The sequence below is a fragment of the Hirundo rustica genome, chromosome 1 (assembly GCF_015227805.2).
Source record: "Hirundo rustica isolate bHirRus1 chromosome 1, bHirRus1.pri.v3, whole genome shotgun sequence".
Lineage (NCBI taxonomy): Eukaryota > Metazoa > Chordata > Aves > Passeriformes > Hirundinidae > Hirundo > Hirundo rustica.
Window position 1 is genome coordinate 99690056 of NC_053450.1, and position 22515 is coordinate 99712570.

The window sequence follows — 22515 nt, forward strand, 5'->3', positions numbered from 1 at the left end:
TCAGATACATTTTAATCCTGCAATTTCTTGAAGTTACCAATGCTTTACATCTTCTTTCCAACTTTACCCTGTAAAATGCTGTGCTTTAGTAGATCCCAGGTTGCAGATTGTTTTTCTAAAGTCAGATGAAATTGAGATAATTTATTAGTTCACAGAACTGATCTTTAAGACAGATCTTACCCTAAACTTATTCATTCCTGCATTCAGCCTTTGACTGTGAATTTTAAAAAGACTGAAATATTTTCCCATTTCTGGGAAACCAGGATGTGAATCCTAAACAAAAGTGCAACATTTCCACTCCCCATGTGACAGCTAAGAACTATTCTTGGGCTTTTCAGTTTCACATGAAATGAACAGAACTCAAAGCTAAACCATGCTTGTATCCTTATACTCAGAAAGCCACTGAAAACTCTTCCAGAATGTAATGTTATTCCTTGCAGACTCTATAACAAAATTAAAGTTGATCTATACAGCAGTTTTGCTATCCCCATTCAGCAGTTTAAGTACAGGATATAAAGCTTATTTTACAGCTACCTCTGCTCAACTATGAACTGAAAAAATAAAACAGGTGTTCTGTAGCATTTTCTAAAAGAGAATGGATTCCAAAGCAAAAACACTGTAAACTCCCTGAGAACAGTGAAATGTGTCAAATTACATTTGGATCTGTCTTTTCCGTTATAATTCCCATAGGAAATTATGGTTTGCAGATGGAAACTAAATGTCTCAATGAGATGTGATCTAAGTGGTCCAGAGAGGGTTTTTTATTAAAAGAGCAACTAAAAAAAAACCCCAGAGATATTACTGATTTTCTCTTCATTCCTGTTTCTCTCTCACATTCATTCAAAGTCTTACTCTAATTTATAAAGCAATCATTACTTTCCAGGGATGTTTTAATTATTATTTTATAAAAGAAATGCAGTATTTTTTTTATTAATGTGATATCCTTAAGACATACCAAATAATACATTTCATTTAACGAATCAAAAAAAGGTTGCTCTACTGCTGTCTTCACAGTTTCAAAGAAATCATCTTTTGTTGTTGGAGGTCATTGCGCACACCCAGTCATCGTAGCCAGACAAGTCACGTGCTAGAATCCCAATCAAGTTTTCAAACACTTGCATCAAAAATACATCAGGGTTATTGTAAGTGGAAGACCTCAGATCCCTGCAAAGATCTGCTTTATTCAAACTCCTTTAAATGCTTTTGCTCATGAACACCCAAACATACTTCTGTTTGGTACCACCAGTGATAAGGGTGGTAACAACAGCTTCACTTTCCTTGAAGGAGGCTTCACTTCCTATTCTCTTCCTGCTTTATAATTTCTCAAACCATACACTCATCTTCAATAAGCAATTGTTGTATTATATCTCCAAAGTTTCCAAACAAGGGCTCCTCTCTACTAAATAAACATGTCAACAAATGTATATATCACTGCACTGTCTTTGTTCATCACTTAGCTTCTCTTGATTATTGCAGCAATTTCTTGCAGACTAACTACAGGTTTATTTACTTTGGGGGACATAGATCAATTCCATGTTTTTCCATGCAATTATTCACAGTTATAATTCAAGCACCATCCTAGGTATGTATCAAAAATACACTCATGCACATTCATGAGCACATTCATACATTCATGATGCATCCATTTTTTCCCATTCCAAGGGAAAAAAAATAGATCAGGCAGATACAGATAAACAATTCACCTCAGAAGTTGTTAGACCTGACATGTCCTTATTACAGAAAGTCTATTACCTTGCTTTGATGCAAGAGGAAGTGAGCACACAGAAGACTATAACATCAGGTAACCCATCAATACACAGCCTACTATATTCTCAGTCCCCTACCCAGGGTTTATCTGATGCAAGAAGAAGTCACAGCTTTCATCAAGCCAAACAGATTTTTCAAAAGTCCAAATAAATTTTGGGTTATATGTCTTTCATTATATAGAAGCTGACAATGTGTGTGCCTGCTTCAGGAAAAGGCCTGCAACCCAAAACTGCCTCCCAGGGAACACAAAATTCAGTTCTGCTGCAGACTGCAAACTGTGACTATCAGGATTCTGCACCACACACAAAATGTCAAAGGATGGATTTCTCAACAGGTAAGTAAAATGCTGTAAAGAACCGGAACATGAACAAATCTATAAAAATCTTCAGCATGCAACAGAAGAGGACATATTCTAGCCTAAAAATTAATACAAAAACAGGATGTATGCCCTGTAAGACTTACATTTTTAATTTTTGACACAAGACACTAATATTTTTCCTGTGCAGTTTGCAGCATAAATGTGGATGTTAGCAGTTATATCTATTGAAAATATCTATTGAAATATCCATCCAAGTAATTATAACTGTTGTTATTTGTACACAATACTTACTATTAATTATCTGGCACTATTAGCTTGACTTAAGTTGTCATACCTTTACTGATTCCCAGAAGATTACTTTGGTGAAGTAAGTCATACCACATGGTTTTTCCTCATAAATAGCTATGGCAAAGAAGAGAATGTTTTGTTAAAACCATGCAAATATTACCTTTTTTCTTTTAGTAATATAGCACTGTTTGTCAACAGTCCAAGGGAATTTTTATCTTCCTTATATAACTGAATTCATACAGCTAAATAGGAAAATACTGCTGTCCTCTTTTGGGGGACCACCTCAGTAGACAGGCCTGCAAAATTACAGTGTGCTCTTTGGGTAAGCAAAGCAGAAGCCAAATGAGTGTTTCAGTTATTAGAAACATAAAGTCAGCAAGAGTCAATTGTCTTAAGTTTATTTGCAAAATAAAATGAGTTTTCCAGCTGAAAACTAATTCACAAGAGGAAGCTGAATTAGAATGTAAAGGACATGTCTGTATCCAAGATGGAAAGAAAGCATTGGAAGTACTACAACAGGGTAGAAATTTGCGGAGTTAAAAAATTAATTGGAATACACAATGAACACTCAAGGGAAGATGGTCCTGGGGCACTAGGGCTTGATTCTACTATTAGCCTTAAAGGACCCTGGTTTTAGAAAGTACTGAGTGTCCAGACTCTGAGAAGTTGGCCAGTTTAAGGTAATAGTAAATCACACACCACGTCAGTTAATTCTGGAAGTTCCCTCTTTCCTTATGGGAACAAAGTATACAGAAGATACAGTTCTGAATTTATTAGAGTATAATCCCTTCCCTAGCTCTGCTCTTCATACCTCTTTCCCAAAAGATATATTAATTTATTTCCAAAGGGATCCTGAGAGAGGCAAGAACATCAACAGCGATACTGCAAAGCAGATAATTCAGTGAGCTATCCAATCCAACCCTTTACACTCTAATGTTTTTCTTTTAACTGCTGCCAGATTTGCATATTTTACATTCACAGAAAGCAGGTTTCCCCACATAACTACTCTGTGAAGAGCAAACTTTATTTACTATATAACTTTCATAAAATAAAAAAAAAATAAAATTAAAACCCATAATTCATCACCACTTATCTTTATTTCAGAGTTGCTCATTCAAATCAGTGGATTTACTGCAGAAAAAAATTGGCATATTGTGATGATGAATCAAACTGTTAGTCTCTGATAATTTCAGGTTATTTGTAGCCAGTGAAATGGTAACTGCTTACAAAATCACTGTAGCAATCAACTTTTGACCTTGGTTTCCCTATAATATGCAGCATGATTTAGAAGAAAAATAACATGGAAATTTAGGTAGGTGTTAATCTAATGGGAAATGAGGATTATGCAGATTAGGTTGTGTAAACAAGCCTGTGACCAGCCAACAAAGAAACTATCCCCACAATTCATGACAAAAAAAAAAAAAAAAAAAAAAAAAGAGAGGAGGGAAAATATTAAGCCAGAGGAGACATAGAAACATAGAATCACAGGATGGTTGGGTTGGAAGGGACCATCAAAGCTCATCTAGTCCCATTCCCCTGCTAGTGAAGGGGTATATCATGCTAGATCCAGTTGCTTAAAGCCCCATCCAACTAGGCGTTGAAAACTTACTATGATGGGCCATGCACAATTTCTCTGGGCAACCTGTTCCAGGATCCCACCACCCTCATCACAAAAAATCTCTTCCTTATATCCAATCTAAACTCACTTGCCTTATATATAATTTCAAGTATCTCAAAGACCAAAACACATTTTGTTTGCAGAGTACAAAGCATATTGCTTAATGCAGAAAGTACTTCAGATTTACAGATCTAAGTGAGCAGTAGCTGCTTGTCACCAGAGCCATTCCATCTCTATTCTACGGATACTTCACATACACTGCAAAGATGTAAAATGTTTCTTGAAATTAGCTCACTTGTAACCTGCTTGTTCTGTATGAATAAGCATTATGGCAGGCAAAGCAGACTTACAGTAAAATAACTCAGGCAGTTACTTCACAGCAAGACCAGGCTTGGATGTGTCCAGATTTCTATTATTTATTTATTTGTTTGTTTATTACTGTCAGTACTTTTCTTTTCGAAAAGCAGGGGAATGCTTGAGGATATATTTGTTAAAAACCCTTTTCCCCTTCTCTAATCCTTCCTTTCACCCTCACAGAAATCTGCTCCGGCCAATGAGATAAAAGAGGTCCTTTAGAAAATATTTCACTTCAGTTTCAGGTACAGTTTTCTCTAGACTGAATGACAGTTTACTCTTTTCTTCTCTGAGGGTCATACTCTGGAAAGCTAGTACTTCTCAATGTAAAGTTCCTTCTCAAACTCCAGCAGTCAATATATTTATTTGATTAGGTAAAAGAACCCAAATATATTGTGTATTAAAGAGACCAAATGAAAGTTGAAAGTTATACATGAATTAAAAGAAGCATTCACACAATTATTTGCTTCAACTTCAAAGCCACACTCTGCATTATATATTTTTTTATTTAGATTTTGAGGCAGAAACCGACATGGACTCCAAAATTACCTGTGACTCCTGTATGCTTTGGTAACATTATTTTTGATTTCCATCCAGTAAGTCAGTTTGGTTTTTGCTGCTGCTATGCATCTCAAAACATCCATTGGCAAACAAGTTCCATAGTTTAATTGTATTTTGTATGAAGAAGCCCACAAGGTTAGGATTTTGTTCTTGTTAGGTCTACTTAATATTTCCAGAGCCTATGTTACATACCAGGGAAAGTGTGGTTAATAAAAAAAATCAGAAAACCAAAGACTCTTCACAGCATCTACTGTATTTCATATAAAATCTATGATGTATTCTTTGGCACATGAATAATTAATTTATTATTTTAGGGCTTTTTGGTGCAAATTTCCATCCCCTTAGATCTATGTTTCATTAATGGATTATCTTGGTTTGTCTTCCAGTATTCATAACTGTGAGTTACATATGCACACACATGCACACATACAGCACACCTTTCTACTACTCGACTTTTTGACCATGGTTTTCAGCTAAATAATAGTAATGCATGCTTTGCAGTAGCCTTCCCAGTTTACATGCATGATGTGAAAGTAGGTGAGCATGATCAATGTTCCATGGACTCTTTTCTTTTTTTTTTTTTGCCTATGTAGGAAATAGTTTTGGAAGAGTATACTACCAGGGATATAGTCAGTTATCTTCACGGAGCATCCAAGAGGTTCTGTGTGGCTTTAATAACATATGTACAGATGTAGGACTCCCACTGTCCAGACCTATAAAGCCAATAAAAAGTGGCAGGCTCCTCTATTCTATTTATTTACTGTGGGTTTATAACCTGGGTTCCACCCTTAATGTCCTTGATACTGACTGCATTGGAAAAAATCCAAAACAAAGTAACTTATTGAGAAAGGATCAAATCACTTCCCTGAGCTCAACAGTCATATTAGACACCTTAAAGCAAAGCTGTTTTCAGGCACCACAGTGAATAAAGGGTCAAACATACCCAATATGGCCAGTATTCCATCCCAGTCCACATGGACAAACTGGTGCATGGGAAACCTGGGGGAGTGCCTGATTTGCATTCAAACATCAGTGTAAAAAATCCACCAAGGAAGGACATTGACATTATTAGTGGAGCTTCTTATGTACAATACGGTCAGAGTGAACTTTGCCTTGGATTCTTTTTCTTTGGAACCTCCCCTAAAATAAAAGACAATCGAAATAAAAATGACCTTTCTTCCGAATTACAATTATAAGCCAGCTGCAGTAAAAGTGACCCTATGACATCATGTAGGTTTCTTGTAAACTTCATTGTCCTTATCAAATGCTTGACTTCTTGTCAATCTATCCCAGCCTCAGAGGAGGACTATAAATAGAAAGCAGTTACTGCACACTTCTGATCCACTACAGCAGCCAGGAATCCTGCAGTTTCTTAAGAGAGGAACATAACACAGGCACTTTTTCCCAGGCACTTTTTTCACCCCAGAGAGGGGAAATAAAACTGAGGAAGCTGATCATATGACCCTGAGAACTGAAATTATTGCTCTGATATGACAGTTTTTGGTGGGATCCTAAGGAACAGTATGCATTGGTGACATTAACTGCAGTCATTAACTTTTGCTCTTGATCATCAGTCCCAGGAAATATGTGGCTTGCAGCATGCCTCATATTTACTGCTGCTGGTCTAATAAACAGTTGACCACTACAAACTATCTTCCATTTTGGAAGGCCTGTGGCTGTCAGATGCATCATGTTTAGTGGGAGAATTTAGCAGGAATTTGTAGTCAGTTTTCAAAAAAGGAGAAAGGTTTGAGACAGGTTTCTGTGCTTTCAGGTGTATTTTGTGTTACTGTCTGTAAAGCTGTTAAGACAAGATATTTTCGGGGACAATATAGTTGCAGTTAATTCTTTCAGCCCTTTTTTTCCTATGACTTTAAATCTCATGTATTTTTTCCTTCAAAACCAACTTTTTAATAGGCTAGTGTCTATATAATGACTACCAGCACACAGACTAATAATTTTCACAGCAACTCATGACTCATGCAAGAATAAGGTATCTGGTTGAAAGTTCTGCAGCTGGAAATATTCTTTTGCCTTTAATTCTCTTCAGTCACCAAAAAAAGCAAAATATCCTCACAATATTTGGGCCTGAATTTGTGATGGCACTCAAAAGACCAAGTCTGGGTTACTAATGTTGACTCAAAAATTCAACATTAGTCAAAGTCAAACCGTATTTTGGAATTGCTCTTTCTCTTCCATCAGTTTCAGAGCTGGATCCAAATTTTGCTCTATATGTCACAGTTCTGGCATGATCCAGCCAAAGGCAGGTCAGCAGATCAATTCAACTGAATTTACTGGTGCACAAGTATATTCTGAAGTCATTTCAGAACAAGTCAGGAAAGAACCATGGAAATATACAAGCTTACAAGCAACTGAATCCATCAAAGACGCTGAAAGTTTGAGCAAAAATAAACAGCTTCCCAGGTGAGGGATTATATGCCACCCTAGAGTACTGACGGATGGATTGCATTGTAATAGATTTCACTTTAATGCAAGTTTGCTTTCTGGCTTCTATTCAATTAAAACACTCCCATGTTAACCAGGCAATTTAGCTCTACTGCTCTTATTACCATTAACTTATAAACATTAAGTGAGATTTGCCCTGGAGACTGCTCTTATGTTACTTACTGCTAATGTATTCTTTCACTCAGATTTGTAGGGGTTTATTTCATGGGATGGAATGGGACAAAAATGTCTCACTGTTGTTGGTAATCGCAGGCTTGTGAGAATGACATTTCATGTCTTTTTGAGGCATGAAATTGTGTATAATAAGTTAATCAGTATTTCCATGGTGTTCCAGGTGTCAGGGAGCAAGGGCCAGGCAGTGCACCCTCATCCCTGTGACACTTAACAAGGTGTGGTGGCAGGGACCCATCAGGCTGCAGGGACATGCCTGGGATGTAACCTGGCTGGCAGGCTATGTGGCAGGAAAGACCTTCTAGAGAAAACCTTACTCTTAATGTCACACTTAGTTTTCATCAAGGATATATATTCTCTGTCAGTGAAAGGTGAAATTTCCCAGAAGTCATGCTTTAAAAAAATTACTTGGAAACCCTAGTGCATGAATTACAAATGATAATCATCTCCCCTAAGAAGCAGATACATTCTCCATAAATAAAGTGCATTGCACAAGTGCCAAACAGAGCCAACTTTGCTGGTTTTTCATCATACTATATTGTCTGGCCATTTTCAAATTCCATCAGATAGCTAGGCATCAATTACTTGCCTGTATCCTTGAACACTGAAATAAATGCTTCAAAAGGGACACCATGAACTATATATATATATTTTATTCCAAAGCTTTTACTTTGAATAGTACTTTACAGAAGGGTAAAATGATGCATTCCATTTATAACAAATATTTGGAAGAAAAACAGACACTTTTTTTCCCTCCAGCTGCGTATCCCCATGAGCAAGAATAGCATATATTCAACAAAAAGGACTATGCTCTATTTCTGTCTGTGAGCTGGCTGGTCCAGTTGGTTACTGCATTGGCCTTTTTTCTCTGAACACTTTGATTTTAATAATAGCTTTGGGCACAACAGAATATGAGTATGACAAATTCATCCTAAGTGTCCTGACTTGTGTTACAAAACCTCTGTACAATATACAGTGTACTTCAATATACTAGGGAATTTAGAAACCAAGGGAAAACATCAGTCTATAACTTTTGCATAAATTAATTTACAAATATAATAAAAATTTAAATGAATACTTACATTGATTATATGATTTTGACACACTTGTTACAGGTACTGTAAAATGTCTGTCAAGTGTTACATCAGCTGGAAACATTTTTCTCAAGAAAATATGTCTGTTACTTTTTACTTCTCCTTATATACATCTTTCTAACCTATATAGAAATCAAGATAAAGGGGAATAGGTAATATTTTTCATTTGCTAACATTGATAAATACCAGTAACATTTTAAAGGAACTTTTATGCTGCTTGGTGTATTTCTGAAGGGCAAAAATCTTTTAGACTCTGTAGACTGCACTGAAAATGGAAGAGAATTAAGAATTGCAGTGGTGGAAATAATGTTTGACAGACATTTGTTTAAAGCCATCAAATGAAAATGAAGGTTAACCCCATTAAAGGAGACTGTTAAGACAGGCACGTAGCTGTGGTCCAATAGGAAAAGTTCTTATTCTTTGAATTCCCCAGACTCCCGTCCTTGTCATTGGGCTCCAAGGAATTTGAGCCCAACAGAAAGGATGCACTGCTCTACTTCTTACCACAACTTCTCCCTGAAACTTCTCATCCTGGCAACTGGAATGATATTAACTGCACAAAAAAGGACACCTTGAGTCTCGAAACAGAGAGCTGACCCTTTAGTTACATCCTCTGAGAGCCATGGAGTCCAAACTCTGATTTCTTACCATAAAGTACACTGGCAGAAAATTATCATGTTCATAACACTCTATAAATATTATACAATTAGAGAATGTAAAACAGAGTTTGGACCCATACAATTAACCCACTCTAAACAAGTGAAATCAAGACTTTCACGTTTGTGAGCCTGAAGTGAGATATCCAAGTTAAGGTACTTGATTTTTAAGTCCAGAAAAACTGCAATCTTAACCCACCTCTGTTTCAAACTGCTGATAATGTTGTACTCCTGACACAAAAATGCATCATCTTTCAACTGTACTTCTCCAGACTTTGGATTTCACATCATTCCATAGACATTCTGTGGTTAAAACTGTAATACAATAGATAACACTAGACTGCGACCAGTGATACTTGTGGGGAAAAAAAAAAAATCAAAACAAAGCAACACAAAACTAAAAACACAAGACCTTAAAAGACTGATGAACAATGTCAGTTTTTCAACACAGAATTAACTGCTTTATGGTCTCTGGAACACACATTAGTTAAGTTGCACTGTTTATAAATTTTACTTGATTAGCTGTGCTTCTTCTCTTGCATTTAATGTTCTTGAACTTCTGGAACCTAAGACAATTAATCATAGAAATCCACAGCAGGGCAAAACATTTAACAGACTCAAATCAAACAAGTTACATTTGGGAAACTTCAGCAGCGTGATGCAGATTTAGGCCTTTGCCTTTCCAAGATTTCATCTAACTGTATTCCTGCTCTTTACCAGGGTTTGGGTTTCATTTTTTAAATGAAAGCCTCACCGGCATCATAAACTATCATGTTGAATCCTTTATGTAAGTAAATACTATAATGTTGATTTTCCTCAGCAAACCTCTCCTGTTTCATTACTACACTTTTGCAGTATTAGAAGCATTTGTGACCTATTGCTGTCCTTGATTTGGGCACTAAACTGCTACCCTAGAGTATACATTGACAGTACTGCATATTACACAAAACACCATATCTTTCAGTCTTGTAATCTACGACTGTATGCAGCCAGAGCCAGAAGCATTTTCCTTCACATTTTTGCAGCTAAATAAAAATAATTTCATATTTCAGATTATATACAGCGTGTAGATGGAAACAATCCAGTGATCAATCACCACATCTGAAGTACTGAAATTATGAATAATGGTTTGATTTCCTTATGCTCTTTTTGGGAAAAGAAAGTGTATATAGTAGATTTATCAAAGTATTTTGGCATTAAGTATTAAGGTTTTGGTTATTATAAAGGACTTGCCAGTTCTGCTATTCTGCTCAAGAAAGTACTTCTAAAACATGTGATTTTTGGCCTAGTAAAACCAATTGGTTGAAAGACAGAAAAAAACAGATAGTCTGCAGATATTCTGTCAACGTGATTGTCAAATACAGGGTGTTTTCTCCAAATGTTTTAAAAAGTAGTTGTAATGCCTAGATTAATTCCTAAAAAGTGTAAAAATCTGCTGGCAGAGCTCTTCACTTAAAATAAACTGGGACAAATTACGGAGTCCAAGAGAACTGGGATTCACTCCCTGCTGACAGGAAATTCATTGCAATCACCTCATAAGTATTAAACCCTAAGCAATATCTCCTTAGACACTCAAACTCATGGGAATGAGCTTATTCAAAATCCCAGCATGGGCATCCCAGTACACAGGTCTCTAAGATGCTGATCCTATAAAGTTTCTATAAACTGTGACCCTCAATTACTGTCCTAAAAAAGTATTCCCTTCGTCAAAACACAGCAAACTCAAGTCTTGCCAAGTGAGGCTTTTCAGTCTGCAGAGTGACTCCAGATCGCCCCATGTAGTACTTTACTATAGTGCCCCATTAGGACATAACAAGGTTTCCTTATAATCTGACTTGGCTATTCCTTCAGGTCTGCTGGCTCTGACTTGTGACCGTGACACAACTGTGTCCAATATTTTCACCAAAATAAAACACAAAGCAAGGCACTGGTTGTCTGTTGTTAATACCTTCATGCCTTTGAAAAAGTATCCATGCTGACCTTAAACAAAGTAACATACTTTTATACAAAGTCAAAATTGCAAATAAACCAGAGTTATAAAAATAAATAATTTATTTAAATAATTGGCAAAAATCTTGATACTTCAATTTGACTTTTCTTTTTTTCCTTACACTTCTCTCTTCATTCAGGTTAAAATTCATGCAAAAGGCAGAGACCAACTTAAAAATCAAAGTGTAACTTTGCATGCATTACTTTTTTAGAAGCAAACATTTAGTTTAATTAGATTTCTACAGCTCACTCAAGTCCAAGCCTCATTACAGTAATCTGAATAAGAATGACTGAATGAGCTTTCAAATTTAGTCCCTATCCAAGCTCCTAACAAAACAACCTGTTTGTTCAAATCTCATGAAATACTTAGGTTTGCTTTTACAACAACTGACCAATATTACCTATCAAAATCTGAATACTTTGGTGTTACAGGAGTCTGAACAGACACAGGCACACTCCAAGACTGCTATCAGTGCAATATGCTATCTCCCAATAGTTCTTGGTTCCAATGAAGCTCAGCTCTGTGCTCATATGTACCTCCAGTGACTCCTCATGCACATAAACCAGTGGGATTCCCTCTTTGCAGTGACAGGAAGCCATATAACTTTTTCTGGTTTATACAGAATTTCTTTATGCATCAGATGTTGAGAAGATATATCCCTCACACTCAGTCATGGAGTCTCCATAATGTATACAACTCTTATCTGGAAAATAGCAGCACGTTTCCCTCACAGTTATGTTACAGTCCTGTTGAAGAGTAGGGAGAAATAAGGTACATATTTACATACAGTTGTTTTTGAATTACAAACTAAGATTGTTTTTATGAGGTGAACAATTAAATGTATTGTAATTTCCTAGGATTTAAAGTGATTTGTGTCAGTGGAATAATCTGTGTTCTCGCTCACTGTTTTTACACCTATGTAGTTCCCTGGTGTGCTCTCCAAGAATAGCTCAGCTAGTTTCCAAGTCACTCAACATATGTCACTTTTAAGCAGATATGTGCTAAAAAGCTTCAACTGTTGTCATTCTGAAACTTTAATGGTATTGTACCTGTCAAGCAAAAACTGCATTCTCCTGCTGTTCTGAGCAACAGGAGAATGAAGATGACAAATGATCTATGTTAATGTTAATCATAGATGAGAAATACAATGGCACTCTTCAGAAACTTAGGGCTCTGCTTTAATGGGCACAGGCTCCTTATTTCTCCCTTCTAGCCCATTAATTAAAAAAAAAAAAAAAAAAAAAAAAAAAAAAAAAAAAAAAAAGAGAAAAGAAAAAAAAAAAGAATAACTGCAAATAAAAAAGTAACAACAAAGAAAAACAATTAGCCAATGGACTGAATCAGGAAAAATCTGTATTTCCCATTGGTTTTCTAACTGCAGTAATTTCCAATCATTAGATTGTTGGAAGTATGTTCTACATCTCAGTATTTTTTAAGCAACTTGTGATCATTCACTTTCTTATGCTTATACCATCCTTCCAAGATTATTCTCTACTTAGGGCACTGAAGAACAGAGATCTAAGGTAACTGGGAGCATGATCAACATCCTTTATAATTTAGATGTCTACGACATTGTAGCTGAGGCTACAGTGAAACTGTCACTAGGATCCATAGTTCTTTGAGAGCATTTCTGACCATTAATCTCACCAAAACCAAGAGTCTCCTTTAGAATGTGATGAAAACAAAGTATGAGACCCTATTATCTTGCAGATATCTACAACCTAGATACAACACTTGAAAAAATATCCCGCAATGAAAGATTTATACAGAACTCAGTTATATCTGAACGTCAAACCTTAAGGAGTAATTCCAGCTATGCTGCTGCCATCCCTGCAAGTTCCCAGCAGCTTGTTAGTCTTGTCTGTATACACACACTCCCAGGAAACTCTACAAAGGCTCATCTTCTACAAACTCATTTGAAGCTGTCTCCATTCCAGCAGTCAGGCCATCACATTAGCGATGGTTTCTGCATAAGGCAAAATGGCACATCACTCAAAGCCGAGTATGGCCCTGCATTGATGTGTCTCCAGACACTGCTGAGCAGAACTAGCTTTTGCAGCCAGCTCTAAGCAGGGTGGTACCACTATACTGCCTGTGACCACATGGCTCTGCCTCCACTCCCCAAATGTTTTGGCACAGTTGGTGTTGACAGATTATGCCTATTGTGCACCATTACTATTTGTGTCCTTTCAAAATGTTCTGTTGAGAGTTTAGCCAAAGAGAAGGTAGTAGCCACAATGTTCCTCAGATTTCCTACTGTGAAGATAATTTGCTTCTCTTATCAAATCCACAGAGCTGCTTGAGGGTCTTAGCTTCTTATTTCAAAATTCTCTTAGAGTAGCAGAAACAGACCCTTTAACTAAAACTCTATAGCTTTTTCTATGTCCACTTCTGACTGTTAAAACACCAATGCATGCTAATAGGTATTTCTGTCAAAGCACATTCAGAGCTCCATTCTTCTTGTATTCAGAAGCAATGACAGTCACTAATTGTCTTTTTTCTTCCAAACCACCCATGAGTTAAAGAAAAAAGATAATGTTTTCTTTTTCTCCTATGGAACACAGACTTTGCAAATACAGCTCAGGACCTTTCATTTTCTGAAATACCCTCATGCTTTTGATGATCAAGGCTTAAGCAAAATAATGTCCAGCATTGCAGCATTACATCTTGCAAAATTCATACTTTCTTCAGTTTCCAAAAGAGCCAATGTATTGGAGCAGGTGGACACCTGCTCCCAGGATCCACACATGACATTTAGACAGGAAGAGACATCACCTACACCAGATAAAATTGGGCACGCCTGTTAAGCGTTCCTGTGAATGCTCCAGAATTCATCTGGATGCCCAGCCCATGTAGAAGGGCATTTACACTACATACATTCACTTAATTATAGGGATGCCAGAAATGAAAGAGGTTGTTGCTTTCCTGTATGAATGTTGGACAGATGAAGACAGCATGCAGGATTTCCTCACCATTCCTTACCAATGCCCCAAGGGATATTTGCTACGAACCTGCTTATGGTGAAGTCATACTCCTGAAAGAAAGCACTGAATTTTTTGTGTACTTAACCATGTTTGTCCTTATCCTGAAGGAGCTCTACCTCCTTTGGCCTCCTGCTATTTTTCTTGAAAGAGATGACAGTCCTCACTGCCTTTGTCTTGGTCCTGCTAGTCACCATCTTCTTCTGTTAACTCTTTGCTGAAGCTCTTATACCCCATGGAAATACACACTTCCACAGTTGTTACTGAATGCAAAAAAATCCCACAACTCACAGCAATGTCAGCTATCTGTTGCTTCTCTTTTTGCCTAAATATTGCTGGGGATTAACAACTGTTCCAGTTCTAGGAAGGATTTTGAGCAAGTTATTTTCTTTTTTTTTTTAATATCTTTATTCCTGACACTCTGTTGTGATGTCAAATTAATTTGCAATTAATAAATGAGCCAGATTCTTGGTACCAGATGTGATTTTCTTGCCAATGGAAACAGGCTTTGGGGGAGAGGTCCATGCAGCATAAATTAACCAATAACTCTCATCAACACATAGTACAGCCTATGTCAAAAGATTCAACAATTATCATTCTGGGTCTCTATTAATGTACACAACTGTTAAGAACTAACTACTGCAGCTGCTTTTTTCCTAAAAAACACTATAAATATTTCTCAGATTTAAACCACTGAGACTACATTAAATAATAAGTGTTGTTTCCCATGCACTGTTTCAACTTCTTTGCCCTTCTTCAGCTATATAAAAAACAAATGAAAATCACACTTGGATGAGGAAGACACACCTTTTTCACCTCCAAAGCAAGGACTAGTGTCAGAATCCTCTCCCCCTACTCCATGGCACATGAAGTAAAATCTCCTATTTCTATTTCTGTGGATCTTACATTTTTTTAATCTCTTTGAACTAGAGATTTTAAACATGGCATTCTTTTAAAGACCGCAGTACACATCTGGTGGTATAAAGTCATCAAGATTTCCCCTTCGCTTAGTAGCCAGGCCATTTTATAGGGTAATTTATAAGGAAGCTTATGAATTAAGGTGACTGATATCACTCAGACGACTTGTTCATTAGGTGGACATGATTTCAAATGAGTCAGAAACAGTCCAGAATTTAGCCCAAACATAACAATTAGGTTGAAATGAATGTGGTTTTTCAAAAGTCAAAATTTTTGTTATGTGGCTTCCAAACCGAAGTTTTGACACTTGCCTTGAAGCTTGCTGAAGTTTAAGTAAATGAGGATTAAAATGAAACTCCATGAAGAATATAAGATTGTTTGGTTTTGGACACAAAAAAATGCTTAACCAAACAATATTTTGGATAAAATGAGAGGGCTGGGCATTTAAACTGACCACTAGCTTTGGTGGTCCAATGTATTTTAATACAGAAAATAACAGTTAAATAGAAAATTAAACTGAATTGCTTAATACATTATTTCATTCTTCTTTTTTACAAAGAGCAGTTTCTGCAAGAATATAGAGAATTAGGAAGAATCTTTGGTAAAACACAGGAAACACTTTCGAAATGGAATCATTCCAACATCAGAGTAATGAAAAAACAAGTTGGTGCCTTCAACCCTTGTGAAAATGTGAAAACAGACCAGTGCAGCTTATAGGAGTTATTTATCTATATAAAATGTATGTAGATAAATAATCTAGTAAATTCAGCACTTCTAATTTGATTCAAGAATGGAAATGCTTTTAATATTCACAGACCTAAGTGTCAAACATGGAGCCAGATTTTTAAAAGAGAAAATCTAACTATAAAATATATAGAACATAATTACTCGGCCATTCAACTGTATTTTATTCGTGTGCATAAGGGATGGAAAAATGAAAAGTCACTTGTAACAGACATTGCACACTTGTCATAGAAGAGCTCTGGACTGAAAGTCATGTTGTGAAAGGAAGGTTTGCAACACAGAGTTCTTTTGTTTTGAACCTATGATCTTTATTTCAACTATTACATATAATATAGAATAAGAATTCTTTTATTTCCTCCTACTTCTATTCCAAGTTTTGATGTTCATACTTTAGTTCCCACACTCTTCACAGGCAAAGAATTATTTATATAAAATACTCTGAAAGGCACCTCAATCAACATGACACCTTTATATTTATTTGCACAAATTGAAGTGAGAGTGGGGAGTATACAGTGAACACAAGTCCTCAAGAATAATAATTATAAAAGAGGAAAAAATAAAGAGTCTGGCATATGAAAGTTTCTTCATTACTTATTAGTATATTTATAATCAGCCAATTTCCTCTCACATTTTCCAGCTATGTAAAGTAAGACCTGTACATCCTCCCAGAGTTTGTTAGTAAGAAGTAAAATTCTAAGCAGCCATGCTTAAAGGAATTTTATAAACTATTTTATAATGTAGCATGATAATTTCCTTGTGCAGATAGTCACTGGAGACATAAATTGCTTCTTTGCCAGAGCAATACTTCCCAGTTTTGATAAAGATGATTTTGACTAGCTTCTAGGAAAAGCTGCCACCTGGTTACATCCATAATCAGTTCCTTTGCCAGTGATCTCTCCAAGTCACAGGGCTCACAGATGAAAACCTTGAGTGTCCTGCACAAAACCTCAAGAGATATCACTTCCCTCACAGTCAGTATTACACACATACAATTTTGCAAAAGTTTACCAGCCACCTTTACCCACAGGAAAGTAACTTTACCCCCTTTTTCAGACAAGGGGTCCATCTGCCTGGAAACTCTCCTGTTTCTGGAAGCTGTCTACGAATTCCTTGCTGATGAGACTCATTGTAAGTAGAGTTTTCCACCAGCAGCACTCGTGGTCAAGACAGAAGCAGTGACTTGCAGCAGCAGCAGCGGGCAGCTCTTCATTCACAGGAACATCTGGTTCCATTTCAGCAGATCTGAAATCTTTATGACACATTCCTCTCTTTATCCTACTTTCGTAGTGTTTAGGGAAGAAAGAAATGAAGAAAAAAAAAGCCCAGAAAAAGAACTTACATCAAGATATCACTTCTCTTGCTGCACCATACTACCAGTGTTATCATGGCAGATGTCAATGCGACTGGGATCAAGACCAGTGTTAGGAGAATTTCATCTGGTGGATCTTCCCAGTGAACCTTTTCGGACGTACAGTTTGAAAAGAATTGTTTATGAATTCCAGTGATAAAGCCTTCTGCAAGAGGGTTTGGCCAAAAGCAACTTGCATTGTTGGCCTCACGTTCTGTGCACTGGGTAAAGTTGTCATAATATCTGGGAATAGAAGAAAATTAAGAGAAGTTGAAATAGAATGTATATGCATATTACACTTACAGAAAGCTACAGAGGGCACCATACAAAATTGCTATCATGTAGATACTCCACTAAAGGACCTCTAATGGAAGCTATGGCTACTCACTACACAGTGAGACAGAAGAACTAACTCACATGTACTAAGGCAAGTGAGAGACTTCATGTGAAGTTCTGAGATCACAGATGGAGAACAGTCAAACCCTGACTACAGCCAGGACCTCCTAATGCCACTTAAGTACAAACAGAACTCCCTCACTAGAGACATCTACAGGTACTTTTAAAAACATGCACACAAATGCATGAACAGGACACAAGTGCCAATAACAGGACATTTTGAACAAAATATGGATATTTCATGCCTCAACTGCCACTGGACATGATGCTGCAGTGAAAATTATGATGCGACACTAAGACTGAACCACAACATGCAGTACTGTGTAAAAACTTTGGTTCTGTTGCAGTCTCATGCAGTAAGAAAATAATGGGAAAATAAACACACAGAAAGTTAGCTTTTGACAAAATTCCTCTTCTTTCCAACTCCAGCGAATGCCAGCAGGGACTAAATAAACAAATAATTTATAATTACATGTTTGCTTTTGAAAGACTGGGAATTCCTTGTAATTGTGATTTCATGTGATTTCAATGCTGCATGTGCTAAAAATTACCTGTCCAGGAATAATTTATATTTATGAGAATTGGCTACCCCTCAGGGGAAAAAAAAAAAGAGGAAACAATAAGCCTAAATGAGTAATGAGCAATCATATGGGGTTTGTGGTGTTAAGCCAAAGAAGTTCAGGAAGTGAATGGATTTGGGGGAGGAGATAGGAAATTACAAAGATGAAGAGTGTCTGGTCAGTGCATGAATAGAGCAAGATATAAGGAAGCTGAATTATTGTCTGTTGCATTTTTTTTAGTTCCTGAGTGACTCATTAAACTCATTTCAAAGTGGAATTAAAAATAGAGCAGAAGTCCACAACACCTCCAGGGACAGCATCCTATTATAGGATCTGAAGACCCTACAGTCTCCCTTACAGTCCACGTAAATATGGTAACTCCTGATGAATGACTCGTTATGACATTAAGTCCTACAGGGGACTAATGTTTACTCAGTCCTTTGCTGCTAAAGGAGAAGTGACATTCAATGTTTCAGCCAAGACTCAAGTCTACTGTCTATCTGTCAGGAGAAATGTCTGCCTGCCCATACTACAAGCACACAGGTTGGGAACACAGCCTCCTAAGCATCTAAATTCTCACAGCTGTGTGCACAGAAGAAGAGAAAGCCTCACAGAAAGGCCTTCGCATGTTCCTTGCAGTTCTCATTCTCAAGGAGTTTGAGCCAATACTGCTTCATTCATACACAAACACACTGGACAATCTAACACTAAACTCCAGCATGAAGATGCATATATGCACAACGTACGTATATTTTAAGCAAAGTGACTAGAAAGGAAGCTTTTGTGACATTAGTAACCACACGAAAACAACAGGAAATAAGCTAAAAATAAAATACAAATATCAGCAGTCTGCTATTTTAATAGTGTCATTCTTCTGTGTGACCAGATTATATCCAGTCTTTATGTCCTTGGACTAAATTAGAAGCTGGAGATATCTAAGTTGAATGTGGGAGATACAGTCCCAGAGGACCTGAAGAGCAACACATCTGAAGGCAAGGCTACAAGGTTCAGCAGGCTACAATGCAGAGATGAAGGAGCATCCAGCTGCCCACAGGTCAGTGTTCCACCTGGCACAGACCCTAGGCAAGACTCCAGAATGCTGGACTCTGGGCCATGCTCTCATGGGCACCCTTGTGCCATCAATGGCTACTGTTACAGCCCCTGCAATAAGAAAACCAACAATAAATCCAGGTGATTTCTGCATAAAACCACCCTAAGCTCAAAGACTTGATGATGTAATTATTTTTTCCTCTGTGTTTAAAATCCTATAGAAAATTCAGTGTTATACCAAGAATTCTGTAGACTTTCTTTAAACGTTAAATTGTGCAAACAAAAATATTTCCCACTGATTTTTGATTGCAAATACAACATAGGTAGAAAATGCTGGTTAAGTGTTGCCAAAAGACCAGATAAAAATAACATGTGACATACACTGTATTTGAAATACTGAATTCCTAAGAGCTGAAGTAGAATAAAGGTGTTATTGTAGGAGTTGGAATTCCTTACAATTTTTCCTTAAAACCTTCTCTCATAAAAAAAAAAAAAAAGAGCTACCTGCACTATAACTCTTAGTTCACACAATCACACAATTCTGAGAACGTACATAAAGGAAAATCTCAGCTGCTGGAGAATTGCATGTCTGCCTGTAAAGTTGAATTCACTTAAACATTTATGTAGTTTAGTAATTTAGAGTTTATGCACCGCAACAGAAAGTTCATATTAAAAAAAAACCAATATCCTCTGCATGGCACTGTGGAACAGCTGCCTCAGAAGGGAGCAACTGCATTCTCATTACTACAGCAAGGATGTTCTTGTAGCTGATCAATTGGTTTGCCAGTTGTTGGGCTTTTTTAAGAGGGAGATGGGGGTTAATAGATATTTAATTCTAGTTCAATTCTCCTGTGCTTAGTTCTTTCATGCCTTATGTAATTCTCTTTATTCAAATGGCAAAGGCTGGAATATGGAACCTTTTCACTCTGTGTAACAAAATGACTATGACAAAGATGTCCTGGCCTCTGACTGGAGATACTTCAAGAGAAATGCATTAAAGTTACACAACTTCTGAAAGGAAAGAACAAGAAATGATAGCTTCTGTCACCAAGACACACAAAGAAATCACAGACAAGCGCAGACAAGAGATTTTCGCAGAGGTTCCTCTGATCCAGCTCCCAGCTGAAAGAGCGGAGAGAAGAGAGCCCTTTGTTTATTCTTTTACTTTTTATACATTTGTGGGTCTAGCAGAAGATTGGCTTTTTGGGGTTTCCACCCCTCAGCTTCAGTGGCCAGACAAATTGTTAGTTACAATTGTTTTCAGGTTAGAAATATGCAAACAAAAGACAGAGAATGAAAAACAAAGGATTTGTTTATATTACTTCTGTGGGAAAGGTAGAAAAACTGCTCTAATATTCTACAGTAACTAAAAGATCTGACTCCATTTATGAAAATCAAAAGGCTAATAAAGAAACTCAGAAAAACTAGAGTAACAAGCTTCTACTTATTCCCAGAACAAATAACTGGAGAGCACATTGGAGCTCAAGCTCCTTCACCTCTCAGATTATAAAAGGGTGCGGGAACATTCTTATTCTTTGTGCAGAGACACATTTTCATCTCTTTCAGGCTAGCTACAAGGGATCTAGGTAGTACTCAGGAAAGGGATATTGGCTGGGAGCCAGGTCACAAGCTTTGTGACAAATGTGCCAAGAAATTAATATGAGTTTCAACTCAGCCAAGTAGCCCAATAGACAAAACCCAAAGTCTAAGCATAGTCTGAGCAGCAAAATTCATATAAAGATGTGCTTTACCCTGATATGCTCAGACAACTGTACTTTCTATTGAGGGACCAACTCCTTGGTCATACTGCACATTATTGAAAACGCTTTCAGAGAACACAAAAAATAATTCCTTTCAGAGCAATCTCTGACCTATAACACATTTGTCATGAAGGACAATTTTCAATATTCTAGAACAATACTTAATTTTCAGAGCACACACACTTTTTCCTTCCACTAAACCAGATAATAAAAACTGTGTCACTGGTTTGGGTTTTTTGGGGGGTTGTTTGTTTGTTTTTTGGGTTTTGTTTTTTGGGGGTTTTTTTTGTGTGTGTGTTGAAACTGTGGAATATTTTATTTTGTGAGTATTTTACCCATGAGAAAACACATTTTTATGTATTACCTATAACCAAGAACCTGGACAGCAAGCAATTATTATGAGAAATGGTAGTGGACACATTTGCCTTAATGGGACACTTTCATGGAGTGTCCACTCAAACTATTTAAACAGACAGTAGGGTTTATTACATCAGTCTCAGGATACACAGCTGCCTCTCACTCAGGGCACTTCTCAGTCCAAGTGGGGTTTGAATCTCATCAGTAGTTTCTCACATCTCCAGGGAGGAATGTGGTACATTCTTGCTCTTTTTTCCTCAATATCCCTGCGCAGGACAACTGCAGAGATGACTGGTTCACAAAAACACAAAACCCACAGCCCTCTCCTCAACATTTTCATGAGACAAAGAAAACAAATAGATTGTTTAATTAAGAGTTTTAACAAAATAGCATTTTCCAATACAAAATCGTTATTTGAAAGAATTGCAAACAATTCTCAAAAAGCTGAATACCACATATATGCTACTTAAGACAAACATTTGAGGGCATTTTCTGGCTGCAGCCAGTAGACCCACTGTCAGTTCCAATAGGAGAATCTTTCCACCTCTCCAGCACTCATGGATAGACCACCACAGAGACACTCAGCACATAAACAGTAAGGAATGTTTTGCTGAATGTTGCTTAATGAGGAGGACCAGGAATTAAAATCCAAACCATCACACTTCCACTATCCCATTTTAATTAGATCAGTTTCATGATTTCTGATATAATTATAGAAGGGTAATACAAGACACATATAAGACATTGTGAGTAATTTTTATTATTTTGAGTCCGCAAAGTACTCAGAATACAGTGAAAAATCTCTCTAGCATAATTGAGTCTTGATGCAAACTAGGTAATAGATACACCGGGGACGCTCACTCCTGCTACTCTACAATCCCAGACAGCAACCTAGAGACACTGTTCCAGGACACTACAAGTCATATGGTGTATTTTAATAAAGATGCTTTAAAACTATTTGTTTTCCCCCAGGTTATTCAACAAAAATTCCTTTATACACAGTCACATATTAAAATGAATTACCATCCTTGTAACCTCCACCCAGACTGGAATACGAAATGCTGAAATGTAAAAATACTAACAAGAAATATCATATAATAAGAAAGGCTTTTCTTAC

General features: G+C 36.9%; 1 protein-coding gene across 3 annotated transcripts in view; it reads right to left on the reverse strand.

The window, feature by feature from the left end:
- Positions 1-16081: 16081 nt before the first annotated feature.
- Positions 16082-22515, reverse strand: part of RAMP3 (receptor activity modifying protein 3) — a 43602-nt gene continuing 37168 nt past the window's right edge. Inside the window, exons 4-6 of one of the 3 annotated variants that reach the window (XM_040070223.2) lie at positions 18057-18116; positions 17267-17518; positions 16082-17176 (exon numbers count right to left, since the gene is read on the reverse strand). In XM_040070223.2, the coding sequence (XP_039926157.1) occupies positions 17161-17176; positions 17267-17518; positions 18057-18116 (328 nt within the window). In that variant the 3' untranslated portion in view covers positions 16082-17160. Of the gene's footprint in view, positions 17519-18056; positions 18117-22515 lie in introns of all 3 variants that reach the window. The other 2 variants (XM_040070234.2, XM_040070246.2) reach the window with 2 other exon arrangements.